Source organism: Arvicola amphibius, chromosome 12 (assembly GCF_903992535.2).
Source record: "Arvicola amphibius chromosome 12, mArvAmp1.2, whole genome shotgun sequence".
Classification (NCBI taxonomy): domain Eukaryota; kingdom Metazoa; phylum Chordata; class Mammalia; order Rodentia; family Cricetidae; genus Arvicola; species Arvicola amphibius.
In genome coordinates, this window is record NC_052058.2 from 85,509,572 (window position 1) to 85,524,744 (window position 15,173).

Here is a 15,173-nt window from a genome sequence, read left to right on the forward strand (position 1 = left end):
CACCTATCTGAACAGAAATGGGAAGGGCTCTTTGCAGCACTGAAGCATTTCAGAACAAAGATAGGTTGTCTTAAGACTTATTCTATAGGCTTATAGACTAGACAGATAGAGCTGTGATCCTTAACTTAAAAAGAGAAAAAAAAAAAAAAGGCAAAACTACATAAGACAGTTGCCCCGCACTTGCCTTATTAAGCTGGAACAAATCTAAGATCTTCCTCTCCACATGCGGAATCTTCAGAGTACTTCCCTGTAGTTCCCAATACTTTGCAATCTGGTCCAGGAAATTCAATTTTACACGTGTTTGGGCCTAAATGTCCAAAAAAAAAGAAAGCATTTTTAATCTCACCTATTTTTGATTTCCCATGGCACAAGGCTGAGCATCACAGGTATAAACAATCTTACCATTTTCGTTCCCCAAGTGGCTTACACTACTGGCATGTATATATTCTGATGTACTTGGTATCATTTTAAAGCTCCTGACTATAACCTTATGCTCTTTTCACTCTCAAGACTATTTAAATACAAAACTAATTTTTATTTATTATTAAATTATTAAGAACAAGAGTGTTTGCTTGTCTAAGTTGTATTTAAAAAATAGGTGAGGTGCTGTCTGTCTATGTCTAAGGAAAAATATCACTGTTACATACACTGCTTATGATTTCTATACTTAAGATTCTCAGTCAATATAGTTTCTGCATACAACAGAGAAATAGGAAAAGTATATAAAATATAGTTGCTCTGAATGTTTCAACTAAGAAAAACTACACAATTTAATGTTATTTGTAAAAAAATTCAGCAATGGCTTATTCTAATTTTATTGTTAGTCTATTTTTCAGAGCAGGGTTTCTCTGTAAAGTCCTGGCTGCTCTGAAACTCGAGATCATCCTGTCTCTGCCTCCCAATGCTGACATTAAAGGTGTGTGTCACCATCCCCAACTACTCTAGCATTTCTATATTTACCTTAATTAATCCTTCTATACACTGTGTAAATTAAGGGGAATTAGTTTAATAAAGAAGTTGACTGGCCCAAAGCTGGACTGGATAAGGTTAGAAGGGCAAAACCAGGCTAAGGACTGGAAAGGGGTGGAGTCAGGAGTTGCTGGCCCGACATGAAGAAAAAGGAGGTGCAGGATGATAGCAGGGCAACACCACATGGCAGAATATAGATTAATATAAATGGGTTCATTTAAGTTGTAAGAGTTAGATAGAATAAGGCTGAGCTCTTGGCTTATTAATATAATTAATATTGAGTCTCTGTGTTGATTATTTGGGAACTGGCATGCGAGAAAAAGTCTGCCTACAAGCCTTATTTGATAATTTAAAGATCACAGGAAAAATGATAAACATTATTTATGAAATCATTTCTAATCAGTTTTTGTTACCCTTATTATAAAACACAAAGGGGACAGTTTGGGAGTTTTATCCGTGTTCAGGCAATTCCCAACGGTAATCCAAAGCTATAAGTTATTACATACCTACTACTCTTCTTTTTTCTTCTATTCTCTTTTCTTTTCCAGGTTAGGGACTCACTATATAGTCACATTTAGCAATGAACTCACTATGTAGACCAGGTCCAACCTTGAACTAGTTATTGGCCTGCCTCCTCCCCCGAGCACTGACTGGGATTAAAGGGAGGCACCACACCTGGCTCATACCTACCCACCTTTTTAAAAAATTACTACAAATTTTTGAAAATAGACCAAAATGCTTCATGGACAGAAATGAAGCTCAATTGGTAGAGCACTTCTCAAGCATGCATGACTCCCTGAATTTAATCTCTAGCATCACATAAAACCAGAGGGGAAGGAAGGCAGGAAGACAGCTATATATTTCAGAAGCTGGACTAGGATACAAAGTAAATTTCAGGCCAGCCTGGGCTACATATCAAGACCCTTTTTCAAATTAAACTTTTAAAGACTTGCAAAATACTAATATAATCAGATTTTGTTGTCAAAACCTAGTATTTTCTACCTTCTACTATCTTTTTAATGTTTATGTATATGAATGGAGTTTTTTGCATGTATGTAAATGTACAGCATGCATACCAAATAGCTGCAGACCAGAAGGAAGCATCAAAATCCGCTGGAACTAGAGTGATGATTGGTTGTGAACCGCCACATGAGTGCTAGGTAGGAAATGAACCAGGGTTCACTACAAGAGCAAGAAATGCTCTTAACTGCTCAGCCATTTATTTAGCCCTTATATCTCATATTTTAAAACTTTCTGTAGGGCTGGAGAGATGGCTCAGTAGCTAGTAAGAGCACTGGCTGCTCTTCCAGAGGACCTAGGTTCAATTCCCAGCACCTACATGGCAGCTCACAGCTGTCTGTAACTCCAGTTCCAGGAGATCTAACATCCTCACACACATATACATGCAGGCAAAACATCAATACATTAACAAAAAAAAATTCTGTAGAACTGTAGTAAAGAAACAAACAAAAACAACTTTATCTGCTCTCTAAATAACTGACAATGCCACACTTCTTTGGGGAAAGTGTGTTGCTAAATCTAAGTCTAGCTTCAAAGAACTGGCTGTTCACAATCATCAGTAACTTCAGTCCCAAGGGATCTGATATCATCTTCTGATTTCCAAGGGCACCAGACATGCACACAACTCAGACATACATGCAAGCAAAACAGCCATACACATGAAATAAAAACTTTGAAACTTTTATCTATTTAGCCAGTGGAAGTGCATGCCTTTATCCCAGTACTCAAGAGGCAGAGGATGAGGGATCTCTGAGTTTGAGGCCAGCCTAGTCTAAAGTGAATTTAGGACAGCAGGACCGTCACACACAGAAACCCTGTCTCAAAACAACAAAAATAAAATATAAATTAAATCTAGGGCTGGAGAGATGGCTCAGCAGTTAAGAGCACTGGATACTCCTCCAGAAGACCCATGTTCAATTCCTAGCACACACAACTATCTGTTAACTCCAGTTCCAGAGTACTCAACATCCTCATGCAGACAGACATGCATGCAGGCAAAATACCAATACACATAAATAAAAAATTTTCAAATTAAAAAAAATATAAGTTTCATACATAAAAGAAAATTAGGGATTAAAAACCTTTCCTACTGCATTCTTCTCAAAGTGAATTATCATTGTTCTCAAAAGTAAATTATTTTCAAAATAAATTTTAAAATTCCAGTAATCATTATCTAATAAAAATAACTCATATGTATTAATTAAATAGACAAAAAGAAAACTGACAAAAATGAGTATCTTTAATAAAATGTGGTTTGTTACAATGGCCTGAGTATCAATTACTGGCCATGCTTTCATTTCACTAAGACAAGTGACAGAGTCATCTTCAAAGAGTACTCCTCTGGAACACAGATAAACAGAACATTACCTCCAGTTCATTTAACCTCTGGATGCGTGGCGTAAAATGAAGTTTATCAACGTCACATGCAAATGGAGGCTGCCAATCCTAGGAGAAAGCAAAAGCTAAATTAGATTTAAGTACACTTAAATTATTTTAAAATTAAAATCAAGGTTACGTAAACTCTTATCAGTTAAACAAAATGTAACAGTGAGGTAGTTTTTCAACCTGTTTTCCAGCAGAAAATTCAGAGTATGTAATACACCCTCTTCCCCCAAATATTAGTACCTGGCAGACACCTCCCTCTATCCTGACCTATCCCTGAGCCCACCTCTGTTAAAAAGTTGCTGATTTAGGTAAAAAAATATTTTGACTCTATAAAACAATATCAGGCCGGGTGGTGGTTGCGCACACCTTTAATCCCAGCACTCGGGAGGCAGGGGCAGGCAGATCTCTGTGAGTTCGAAGCCAGCCTGATCTACAGAGTGAGTGCCAGGACAGGCTCCAAAGCTACAGAGAAACCCTGTCTCAAAAAACCAAAACACACACAAACAAACACAACGTAATATCAAATTATCTATAATTTTTACATATTTAATCTAATCTGTCTCTAGTAAGGAGGGAGAGAAGAAAGGAGAAGAGAGGACTGAAGAGTTGCCTTAGTAGACATGAGGAGCTGCATTGAGACACTGAGAAAAAAGACAGGCATGTACCTGTAAAGCCACAGCTGGACAGCAAACAAAGGCAACTGGAGTTTAGTGGCCAACTAGTGCAACTGATGAGCTTCAGGGTCAGTAGGAGACCATCTCAAAAAATGATGGTAGAGGAACTGGTGAGATGTTCAGTGGTAAAATTGCTTAGTATCAAGTCTGAGAACCAAATCTTGTCTTTGTATACCACGTGGTATAAGAGAACAGACTTCCACACATGCAACCACACCCAAACATTCTAAATAGTTTTTTTAAAAAAGGTAAGTAATACAAGACACCTAGAGCTGACTCTGGCCTCCATACGTGCCCTTCATGGGCATAAGGATGCACAAATATACCTGTGTACGTGCGTGCACAGGAAGGCAGGCACACACACACACACACACACACACACACACACACACACACGAACCCCTGAACCCCTGGGTTTGATCCCTAGTACCCCTGTAATCTTTGCATTCAGAGGGATGCAAAGAGAATCAGAAGTTCAAGGTCACCCCCAGCTATATAGTAAATTCAAGCCCTAGGCTACAAGGATAATCTTGTGTTTAGCACTTGGGAGGCAGAGGCAGGTGGATCTCTGTGAGTTCCAAGGATAGCCAGGATTACAGAGAAACTCTCTCAAAAAACAAAACAAAACAATCCAAATTATGTGTAAATTGGTACCTAAATATGGTAGGAACTGGAAAACAACTTAAACATCTGCAACAAGGGTACAGCAGAGAAAAAAAAAAAATGCTGTCTTACTGACTTCAGCTTGGGATAATGAAAGATCTAACGACATGGTGATTATGGATGCACAACACTGTATTCAGCACTAAATTTATACTCATATACTTGATGGTTGTAATGACAAGCTTTCTTTCTTTTTTTTTTTTTTTTTTTTCGGGACAGGGTTTCTCTAGCAGCTTTAGAGCCTGTCCTGGAGCTAGCTCTTGTAGACCAGGCTGGTCTTGAACTCACAGAGATCCGCCTGCCTCTGCCTCCCGAGTGCTGGGATTAAAGGTGTGTGCCACCACCGCCCGGCTATGACAAGTTTTCTATTACATATTTTAACATGGCAAATAAAGACAAATGTTATCAGACTTTATTGACAAGAGAACCTTACCTGGTTTAAATATAAATCCAAATATTTTACATTATTTCAGATTATGAAAATACTAATTCATAGCCTTTAATCCAATTTCATACTCAGAACTGTATTAAAGCTGGGGATGTGGCTCAGCTTGTAGCATGCTTGCTCCTATCTAGCCTATTTTTCTGCTGGTGTGATAAAATCCTCTAACAAAAGCTAAAGAGATGACACAGCAGTTAGGAACATGTGCAGCATAATCGCAAGGAGGAAAGTTTAGATCCTTCACCAACATAACAAACTGAGAATCCTTACACATCCATAACTCCAAGTCAGAGAGGGAATGCCCTTTTCAAGTCTCCACATGCAGAGGGTTCATTCTGGCTCACAATTCAAGAGTCCAGTCCTTCACCGCAGGAACTCAAAGCATCTGTCGCACCACATCAATCAGCAAGCAGAGAGCAATGTATCAATCAATGCATGCATTCTAGTACTCAGCTCACTTTCTTCACTTTATAGAGTCCAAAATGCCCTTCAGGGAATGGTCCTGCCCACAATTAATCTAAGACGACCCCCACCCCATGCCTAGAACCAGCCCATGCTTAGAGCCCTGTCTCACAGATTATTCTAGATGTCATCAGGATGACAAGACCAACCATCACAAGACCTACCATATATATATATATATATATATCTGTCTATATGTGTATTATATATACACACATGGGTTTGATCCCCAGCATGACATAAAAACTGGGCTGTGGGAAGTAGTTCTGTAGTTACAGTGCCCATTGTGCAATTGTGAGAACCCCCAAAACCCAGATAAAAGTTGGGCACAATGACCCACACACTTGTAACACCAGTGATGAGAGGTGGGAACAAGCAGATCCTATAAGCTATCCCAATGCCAACTTGTCTGAGAAGCCCTCACAAGCAGAGCACACAGCACAAGCAATCCCATGCATACACTGCACAAATAAAACAGGCGTGGAGATGCACACCTGTAATCCCAGAACTTGGGAAGCACAAACAAGAGGATCAGAAGTTCTAGGTCAAGCCACCCTGGGATGAAATTATGTCACAAACACACATAAAGTAGGTGTGCCAGTACACCTGTAATGCCAGCTGTTAGAAGGCTGAGGTTAAGAAGGCAAGAAATTCTAAACCTGCCCGAGAGAGAAAAAGAAAACAGAAAATACTTCACAGAATTGCCAAAGATTAAAGTTTATGTTTAGAGCAATCTGAAGAAATTATGTTAAATTTATACAGAACAAGATGTCACAGGAAAGAAAGAAACTACACTACTTCTTCTTTTTTTTTTTTTTTTTTTTTTGGGTTTTTGGAGACAGGGTTTCTCTGTGGCTTTGGAGCCTGTCCTGGAACTAGCTCTTGTAGACCAGGCTGGTCTCGAACTCACAGAAATCCACCTGCCTCTGCCTCCCGAGTGCTGGGATTAAAGGTGTGCGCCACCACCGCCCGGCACGACACTACTTCTTAATGCCATGTCACCAAAGTAAGAGGAAAGCTTGTCCAGAGCTTTGCTCTCATACTTTACAAAGGCTAATGGCTTTCAGAAAGGAACCAGGGCTGGGTATTATGGCTCAGTGGTACACACTTGCCTGGCAAACTTGAGACTCCAGGTTCAACCCCAGTAAAGTAACTTTTTAAAAAGGAAGGAAAGAAAGGGCGGGGGGAGTAAGGATGAAACTGATCAGGGTATGTATGTATCAGAAGACAATTTTAAGGAATCAGTTCTTCCACCATGAGGGTCCCTAGAGTTGAGTTCTAGGAAACCAGGTATGGTATGTATGGCTCAACATCTGTAACCCAGCACTTGTGAGGCTGAGGCAAGAGGATTGCTTGTGAGTTTACGACCAGCCTAGACTGTATATAGTGAGTAATAGGCCCAGCAGGGATACAAAATACTACTCTGTCTCAAAAAAAAAACAAAGGAAAAAAATCTGACTACAAAGCAGTTCTATATAAATTTCCTTCTGAGGTTTAATTTCCTCTGCTTTTAAAACTTTTTAAAAATTAACTTTCAAAACAAAAATGACAAGCACTGTATCATTAGAAGGCTGAGTTGTTTTCTTAGCACCGAAAGGCACTCCACGGGAGGGTGATTAGAAAGACAACCCTGGGGACTGAAACCCACAGAGAGGACTGAGGAGCCAGAAGATCCTCGTCTCAGCACCAACTCAGCAAAAACCACTTAGGCACATACAACTGAAACTGTTAAAAATCAAAAGTTAACCCATGTGAGAGAACTTTCCAAGAATGCCTAAGATTCTCCTTAAATGCCATAAGAATTTCCTTAATAAAACAATTATTAGCATCCATATATTTAACATATTAGAAAATCCCTTAAATGCTAATTTATAGTTTGTTAAGTGCTTGAAGTATGATAATTTCCAAAATGAGAAAGTATACTCAACAGAAGCTCCACAAGTTTGTGTTTTGACTCCCTTCAGGCAAACCAATTGAAACTCAGTGTCAAAAACTTTTTTTGTTTTTTGTTTGTTTGTTGTTTGTTTTTTTGAGACAGGATTTCTCTCTAACAGTCCTGGTTGTCCTGGAAATCACTTTGCAGATCAAGTTGGTCTCAAACTCACTGAGATCTGCCTGCCTCTGCCTCCCAAGTGCTGGGATTAAAGGCGTGCGCCACCAGGGCAAAAACTCATTCTTGAGGAGCACTTCCTCTCAGCCCGCCTCCATCCTCTAGGGACTTGTCCTCCTGGTGCAGACCCAGGGTTCCCCTACTTCTTTCCTTTTAACACATCTCCTGCTAGACCCATAGAACAGTCTCCACCAGGAACCCTCAGCTGCCACACCAGGTTGGGACTCAGGCCATCACTGCATCAGCTCAACTCTGAGAGAAGCTTCATGCTGTAGAGTAATTAACTCTGAGACCAACAACTGGACAATGTGCAGAGTCTGAAAGTTTGGAGCACTCATCTAAGTCCTAAACAGGATGCGATTATGAACCCCCTCCCCACAAGGAATCTCTGAAGGAAGAAGAGGAAGAATGGTTCTAAGAAGCACAGTGGTAGGTTCCTCCAAGGAAAAACCTACCAAACACACAATGGCTGATACACACGAGCTCACAAGATCTGCACCCAGTTCAAACCAGACAAAATTTCATCATTAACAAGGGAGAGTAGACCAAAGTCTGACTGACCCCCTAACTGCTTGGAAAGGGAGAAATCAGTTTTCTTCAAAACTGGGTTTATCAACCACACTCCAAGGCATGCTCCTAGCCCAGGAGCAGAAGCAACAGAAACCAGACTTTTTTGTGTGGGTATTGGGGGAAGGAAGGTGCTGGGTGTTCAATTTGGGTTGTTTTTTTTTTTTTTTTGACAGAGAGCTTCTTTTTTAATATTTACTTATTATGTATACAATATTCTGTTTTTGTGTATGCTTGCAGGCCAGAAGAGGGCACCAGACCCCATTACAGATGGCTGTGAGCCACCATGTGGTTGCTGGGAATTGAACTCAGGACCTTTGGAAGAGCAGGCAATGCTCTTAACCTCTGAGCCATCTCTCCAGCCCCTCAATTTGGGTTTTTTGTTTTGCCTCTTGTTCTTACTGAGATTTTTGTTTGTTTGTTTGGCTGGTTTGGTTAGATTTTTGAGAGTTTCTTTTTTTTGAGACAGGGTTTTTCTGGTTGTCCTGGAACTTGCTTTGTAGACCAGGCTGGTCTTGATCTGAGTGCCTCTACCTCCCAAGTACTGGGATTAAAGGTGTTCACGGCCACCACCCAAACATCTTACTGGGATTTTTTTTTGGGGGGGGGGCAGGTTTGACTTTTCAATTTTATTGCTGAGAAAGAGAAAACATTAAAATGTATGGGTAGGGAGGAGGAGAGGATCTGGGAAAAGTCAGGGGAGGGAAAGTATGTAATAGACATATATGAAGAAAATTTAAATAAAAACTCCAAAACAGAGCCTATTCACAAAGAGTATCATTAACTAAGGATCAAAGCATTTTCCTAATTATATATAATCCGGCTATATATATAATAATTATATATATATAATAATTATATATATATATATAATTAGGATTATATATACAATCCTAATTATATACACCCGGCTGTATTTCTTTTTTTAATGTATTTATTTAATTGTATGTATATGGTTATTCTTTCTACATGTATGTTTTTGTACCACATGAGTGCAGTGCCCATTCAGTTCAAAAGAGGGTATCAAGGTACCCTGGATCTGGAGTTACAGACAGTTGTGAGCTGCCATATGGACGCTGGGAGTTAAACCCAGATCCTCTTAAGAGCTAAACCATCTCTTGAGCCCTCACCCCATATACTTTTTAATAAAATAGCAGCACTGTAGCCGGGCGGTGGTAGCGCAAGCCTTTAATCCCAGCACTCGGGAGGCAGAGGCAGGTGGATCTCTGTGAGTTCGAGGCCAGCCTGGTCTACAAGAGCTAGTTCCAGGACAGGCTCTAAAAAAACTACAGAGAAGGGCTGGAGAGATGGCTCAGAGGTTAAGAGCATTGCCTGCTCTTCCAAAGGTCCTGAGTTCAATTCCCAGCAACCACATGGTGGCTCACAACCATCTGTAATGAGATCTGGTGCCCTCTTCTGGCTTGCAGACATACACACAGACAGAATATTGTATACATAATAAATAAATAAATATTTTAAAAAAAAAAAAACTACAGAGAAACCCTGTCCCGAAAAACAAAAAAAAAAACAAAAAAAAAAATAGCAGCACTGTGTATCAAGGCCTGGGCCTTAAGATGTGTGAAGCAGCAAAGCTGTACCACAGAGCTATATTCCCAGCCATTCTCATCCTTTTGTTCCAATATTCCATCCAGTATATAATATCACATTTAGTTGTCTTGTCTCTTGAGTCTCACTGAGTATCCCTGGCTGGCCTAGAAGGCAATATAAGTAAAAGATAAATGAAGAGGCAAAGATGTCAGAAAGCTTGCTCTGCAAACATAAAGACCTGAGTTTGACTTCCCAGGCATGACATTATTCAGGGTGAAAACAGGTTGATCACTAGAGCTTCCTTCCAGGTGAGCCAGCCTAACTGAAAAGACCAGCTCTTCTAGTTCAGTCAAAGATCATGTCCAGATCACAGAGCAGAGAGCAATAGAGGAGGACACCCTACCCCTACGATACTTATACAATGTGCCCTCCACACACATGCTTTACACCAAAAAGGGGGAAAAAAAGATACATGAAGAATTTAATTACTAGGCCTGGGTAGTGGGTGGCGCATGCCTTTAATCCCAGCACTCGGGAGGCAGAGACAGGCAGATCTCTGTTGAGTTCGAGGCCAGCCTGGTCTACAAGAGCTAATTCCAGGACAGGCTCCAAAGCTACAGAGAAACTCTGTCTCGAAAAACCAAAAAAAAAGCATGTACGTCACTGGTGGACTTTTAAAAGTTGAATAAAAAAAAAAATCCAGCCAATTGTAGTGGCACACACCAGTAGCACACATCTGTGATCCCAGTACCCTATAGGGACAAGAGAGGTAGAGACAGGGGAACTGCCCCATCTTCTCAGGTCCACATCAACAAGGTGGAAGCCACTTAGTCCTGATAGCTGTTCTCTGAAGAACCAACCCACCTCTATTTTAGGCTTAAAAACCATTTTATAGTAAAAATGAACTAGGTTCATTCCCATCTATAATTAAACCTCAGTTTTTCAAGATTGTGTTGTATTTCACTCATACCTTAACTACAGATGGTTCTGTGTTGCCTGTTCCAGGAATGGCAATCAGGACTTTCTTTCAAAAAGTTGCTTATAACCATCTTGCAACCCTACCTTTGTTTCAAAAGTTTATGTGACCATCCATGACTACCTGTTGTTATGACTACCTTGTTATGCCCCCCTTGCAACCATGTCTTTGTTTTAGGAGATCATTAGAACTAACATGTATGCTTCAACCGGGCTGAAGGTAGAGTTCAGTGGACAGTACTTATCTACTTAACATGTGCAAGACCCCAATTTCAATCCTTAGCACTTGTATGTGTGCTGTGGCATGTGAAGACACATACATGCAAACATACATACAATTTTATAAAAGGTTTTTAATGATTCCAAACAAAGCTGAGCATTGTAAGCATTGCAAAATAAAGCTACATTAACTCCTTTAATGCCAGAACTTGGAAGGCTGAAAGTGCATCTCTGTGAGTTCAAGGCCAGCCTGGCCCACAGAGAATGTTTCAGGACAGCTACAGCTACAGCTACACGGGGAAACCCTGTCTTGAAAAACCAAAATAAATAAAATAAACTGGGGGCTGAAGGATGGTTCAGCAAATAAGAGGACTAGCTGCTCTTCCAGAGGACCCAGGCTCAATTCCCAGCATCCACATGGCAGCTCAACACTGTCTATTAGCACTTCACACAGACAGACACACACACATGCAGGCAAAATACCAATGCATATAAAATAAAAAGAAATAACTCACTTTGTAGACCAGGCTGGCCTCGAACTCACTGAGACCCATTCTCCTGCCTCTGTCTCCCAAGTGCTGGGATTAAAGGTGTGTGCCACTACTGCCCGGCAAATTGAATCATTCTTAATAAAAATAAACCAGGGGTTACCTCAGTAGATAAAGCATTTACTTTGTAAATTATAACCTGAGCACTCAATCCCTACTTTGCAAGTGATGATGACCTGAGTTCAATTCCTAGAACCCATGTAAAGGTGGAAAGAGAAAACAGACTCCAAGTGATCCTTTGACCTCAACACAAGTGCAGTGGCATGTGTGTCTACATAATGCATCACACATATACACAATATATAAAATTGTAAAAAAAAAAAAAAACAAATAAACCAGGTATGGTGGCTCAGGAGGATGAGAGAGGAAGATTGCCAGTTCAAAGGAGTCCAAAGTCAATCTGCAGTCACAAAATGAGTACCTGACCAGCCTGGGCTATGAAGTAAGAAAAAATAATAATAATGTCTTTAATCCCAGCACTAGAGAAGCAAAGGCTACAAACTCAAGGTCAGACTGGTTTGAATAAGGAGTTCCAGGCCAGCAAAGGCTATACAGTGAGACTTTTCTTACTATGTGGAGACAAAAAAAACATAAATAAATAAAACATAAAATAAAAAACACAGCCGGACAGTGGTGTCACAAACCTTTAATCCCAGCACTTAGGAGGCAGAGGCAGGCAGGATCCCTGTGAGCTTGAGGCCAGCCTGGTCTACAAGAGTTAGTTCCAGAATAGGCTCCCAAGCTAAAGCGAAACCCTGTCTCGAACAACCAAAATAAAATAAAATAAAATAAAAAACATGCCGGGCGTTGGTGGCACACACCTTTAATCCCAGCACTTGGGAGGCAGAGGCAGGAGGATCACTGTGAGTTCAAGGTCAGCCTAGTCTATAAGAGATATTTCCACTACAGGCTCCAAAGCTACAGAGAAATCCTGCCTCGAAAAACAAAAAATAACAAAAAAATGATTAATTAATTAAAAATAGAGGCATTTGGGACTGGGAGAGATGGCTCAGTGGTTAAGAGCACTGGCTGCTCTTCCAGAGGACTCCCAGCCCGACACAGCATCTTACAACTGTCTGTACCTCCAGTTCCAGGGGATCCTGACTCACAGACATGCATGCAGGCAAATACCAATGATCATGAAATAAAATGAATCATTTAAAAAAAAAAGACAGTTGTTGTACTCTCTTCCACAGGATATAGACTAATGACACATTCAAAACTAGTTGAAAAGAATAAACAGTAAACCATATTTCACTAGATGCAATATATTGACTAATAGATATTTACCTGTTACAAGTTAGATACATTAACTGTAATACTAACATTAAGAATGGAAACAATTATTTTAGATAAACATGTATGATCCCAAACAGCACTGAACTGATAGGGGCTAGGAAATCTCAGCGAGCCCCACTAGTTATCTTAATATTTACACAAGGCAAACTGTCTGTCTACTCAACACATCACACTTTGTTGTTGTTGTTTGACTCAGGGTCCTAGCACAAAAGTTAGCCTCAAACTTCTAATTATTCTGACAGAATGCTGGGATTACAGGTCTGAACCACCATGGCTTAAGCTATGCTAAGGATCAAACCAATGGCCTAGATAAGCTTTGTCAACAGAGCTATAATACAGACCTTCAGTACAATTCTGATGGCTAGAGTTTCAATGTCTGTGCCCCTCTAAACATTTACATATTGAAACTTAATAACCAAGGTAATTATAGTAAGAGGTGGGGCCTTAGAGCACAGCGTTGATGGCGCACGCCTTTAATCCCAGTACTTGAGATGTAGAGGCAGGTGGATCTCTGTGAGTTGGAGGCCAGCCTGATCTACAGTGCTAGTTCCAGGACAGTTAAGGCTATGACAAAGAGAAACCCTGTGGAAAAAACAAACAAGATGGGGTCTTTGAGAGCGGGTTAAATCATGATGTCAGAGCCTGTTTGTGTGATTAGAAACCTTATGGACTAGCCTAGGGTCTCCTTTTATTACTCTTCAAAAGGAGTACACTGCATTTTAAGTACACATGAGTACAGATACTTATAAGACAAACATGACACCTACAAGAGTCTAATCTACACTTCCCAGCCTCAATTTGTATTACTAGTAATAAATTATCCTTATCAAATATTTTGTTATAGCAGCATGAATATACCAAAGAACTCACTGACCTTGCTTCAAGGTTAGTTCTCTTGTTGTTTACAGTTTTTTGTTCTTTTCTGAGATAAAGTTTCTAGGGACTGGAGCTTACCATCCTTCTGACCCAGCCTCCCAAGTGTAGGATTATAGGCATGTAATATACAGTTTCCATATGAAAAGGATGTGATAAGCGTGCCCAACTTAAGATGGTACATGGGCCTTTACCTTCATCCCACAATACTTTAAACTGCACTGTGCAATACTGTACTTGCATTACTGATTGCTGTACTTACTTTACATTTTTACATTCCAAAATAACTTTTATTATCCTAAAATATAAAAAAAATTACAGCCAGATAAACTGGCTATCATTTAAATGGGTGCTTGTTATCAACAGAATATGCTCTATGGATAAAGGCACTTGCCATCAAGCCTGACATTGACACACAGATGGAAGGAGATCCAATTCTCAAAAATTGCTCTATCACATGTACACTGTACACAGGAACATACACATTCAAGCACATACACGTGGGGGTGGAGAGATGAAACTGAAATCTCTACCTTCTTATTTAGGTTTTATTAAATAGAAGAGTTTAGCTGTGCTTAGTATTCTAACACCTGTGCACTGGCAGCAGGAGAATCAAGAATTCCAAGTCACTCTCCACTATTTCAAGGTCATCCAAGACCCTAAAAATGAAAAATGATGATCATGCTCACATACAAAATAATACATTAATATAAATCTTTGGGAAGTGTTTCTTATTTATTTTTATTTTATGTGCATTGGTGTTTTGCCTGCATATATGTCTATGTGAAGGTGTTGGGTACCCTGGAATTGGAGTTACAAACAGTTTTGAGCCGCCACATGGGTGCTGGGAATAGAACCCTGGTCTTCTGGAAGAGCAGTCAGTGCTCTTAGCACTGCCCCAGGGAGTATGTGCACATATGTGTGCAGGTGCACATGTGTGTATGAGGAGTATGTGGAGGTTGGGGAGGACAATCTTGAATAACATTCACGTCCTTTGAAACAAGAGTCTCTAGTTGACCTACAGTCAGACTGACAGGCCAGTGAGCTCCAAGTATGCCCCGGTCTTCTCTGCCTTCCCAGCATTGGTATTACCAGAATGGGCTACTACATACAGGCAGAATTTGTACATGGTTTCTGGGTTTCAAGAGCCATCCTTCCAGCCTGGAAAGTATTTATCTACATCTAGAAAGAATTACTATTAAATTGTTTGATTTAAGACTAAAACACATATATACACAAAAGCAAGGCAGTAAAGTCATAGTTAAAGTATAGACTACATAAGTCCACCTAAGAAGTATTGTAAGAAATTACATAATTCCAAGACTTTAAGATTTTTATTATTTAAAAAAGGTTTTTATTATTTTTAACTTTGTGTATGTGGGTCTATACATGTGACTTCAGGTGCCCTTGGAAGTCAG

At 40.0% G+C, this 15,173-nt stretch overlaps 1 protein-coding gene across 3 annotated transcripts in view; it reads right to left on the reverse strand.

Annotated features, from left to right (window-relative positions):
* The window catches only part of Kdm5b (lysine demethylase 5B), a 68,093-nt gene that overhangs the window by 43,829 nt on the left and 9,091 nt on the right, over positions 1–15,173 (reverse strand). The window contains exons 1-3 of one of the 3 annotated variants that reach the window (XM_038348852.1): positions 5,425–6,388; positions 3,358–3,435; positions 185–307 (exon numbers count right to left, since the gene is read on the reverse strand). In XM_038348852.1, the coding sequence (XP_038204780.1) occupies positions 185–307; positions 3,358–3,435; positions 5,425–5,475 (252 nt within the window). In that variant the 5' untranslated portion in view covers positions 5,476–6,388. Of the gene's footprint in view, positions 1–184; positions 308–3,357; positions 3,436–4,040; positions 4,371–5,424; positions 6,389–15,173 lie in introns of those variants that run through there. The other 2 variants (XM_038348853.1, XM_038348851.1) reach the window with 2 other exon arrangements.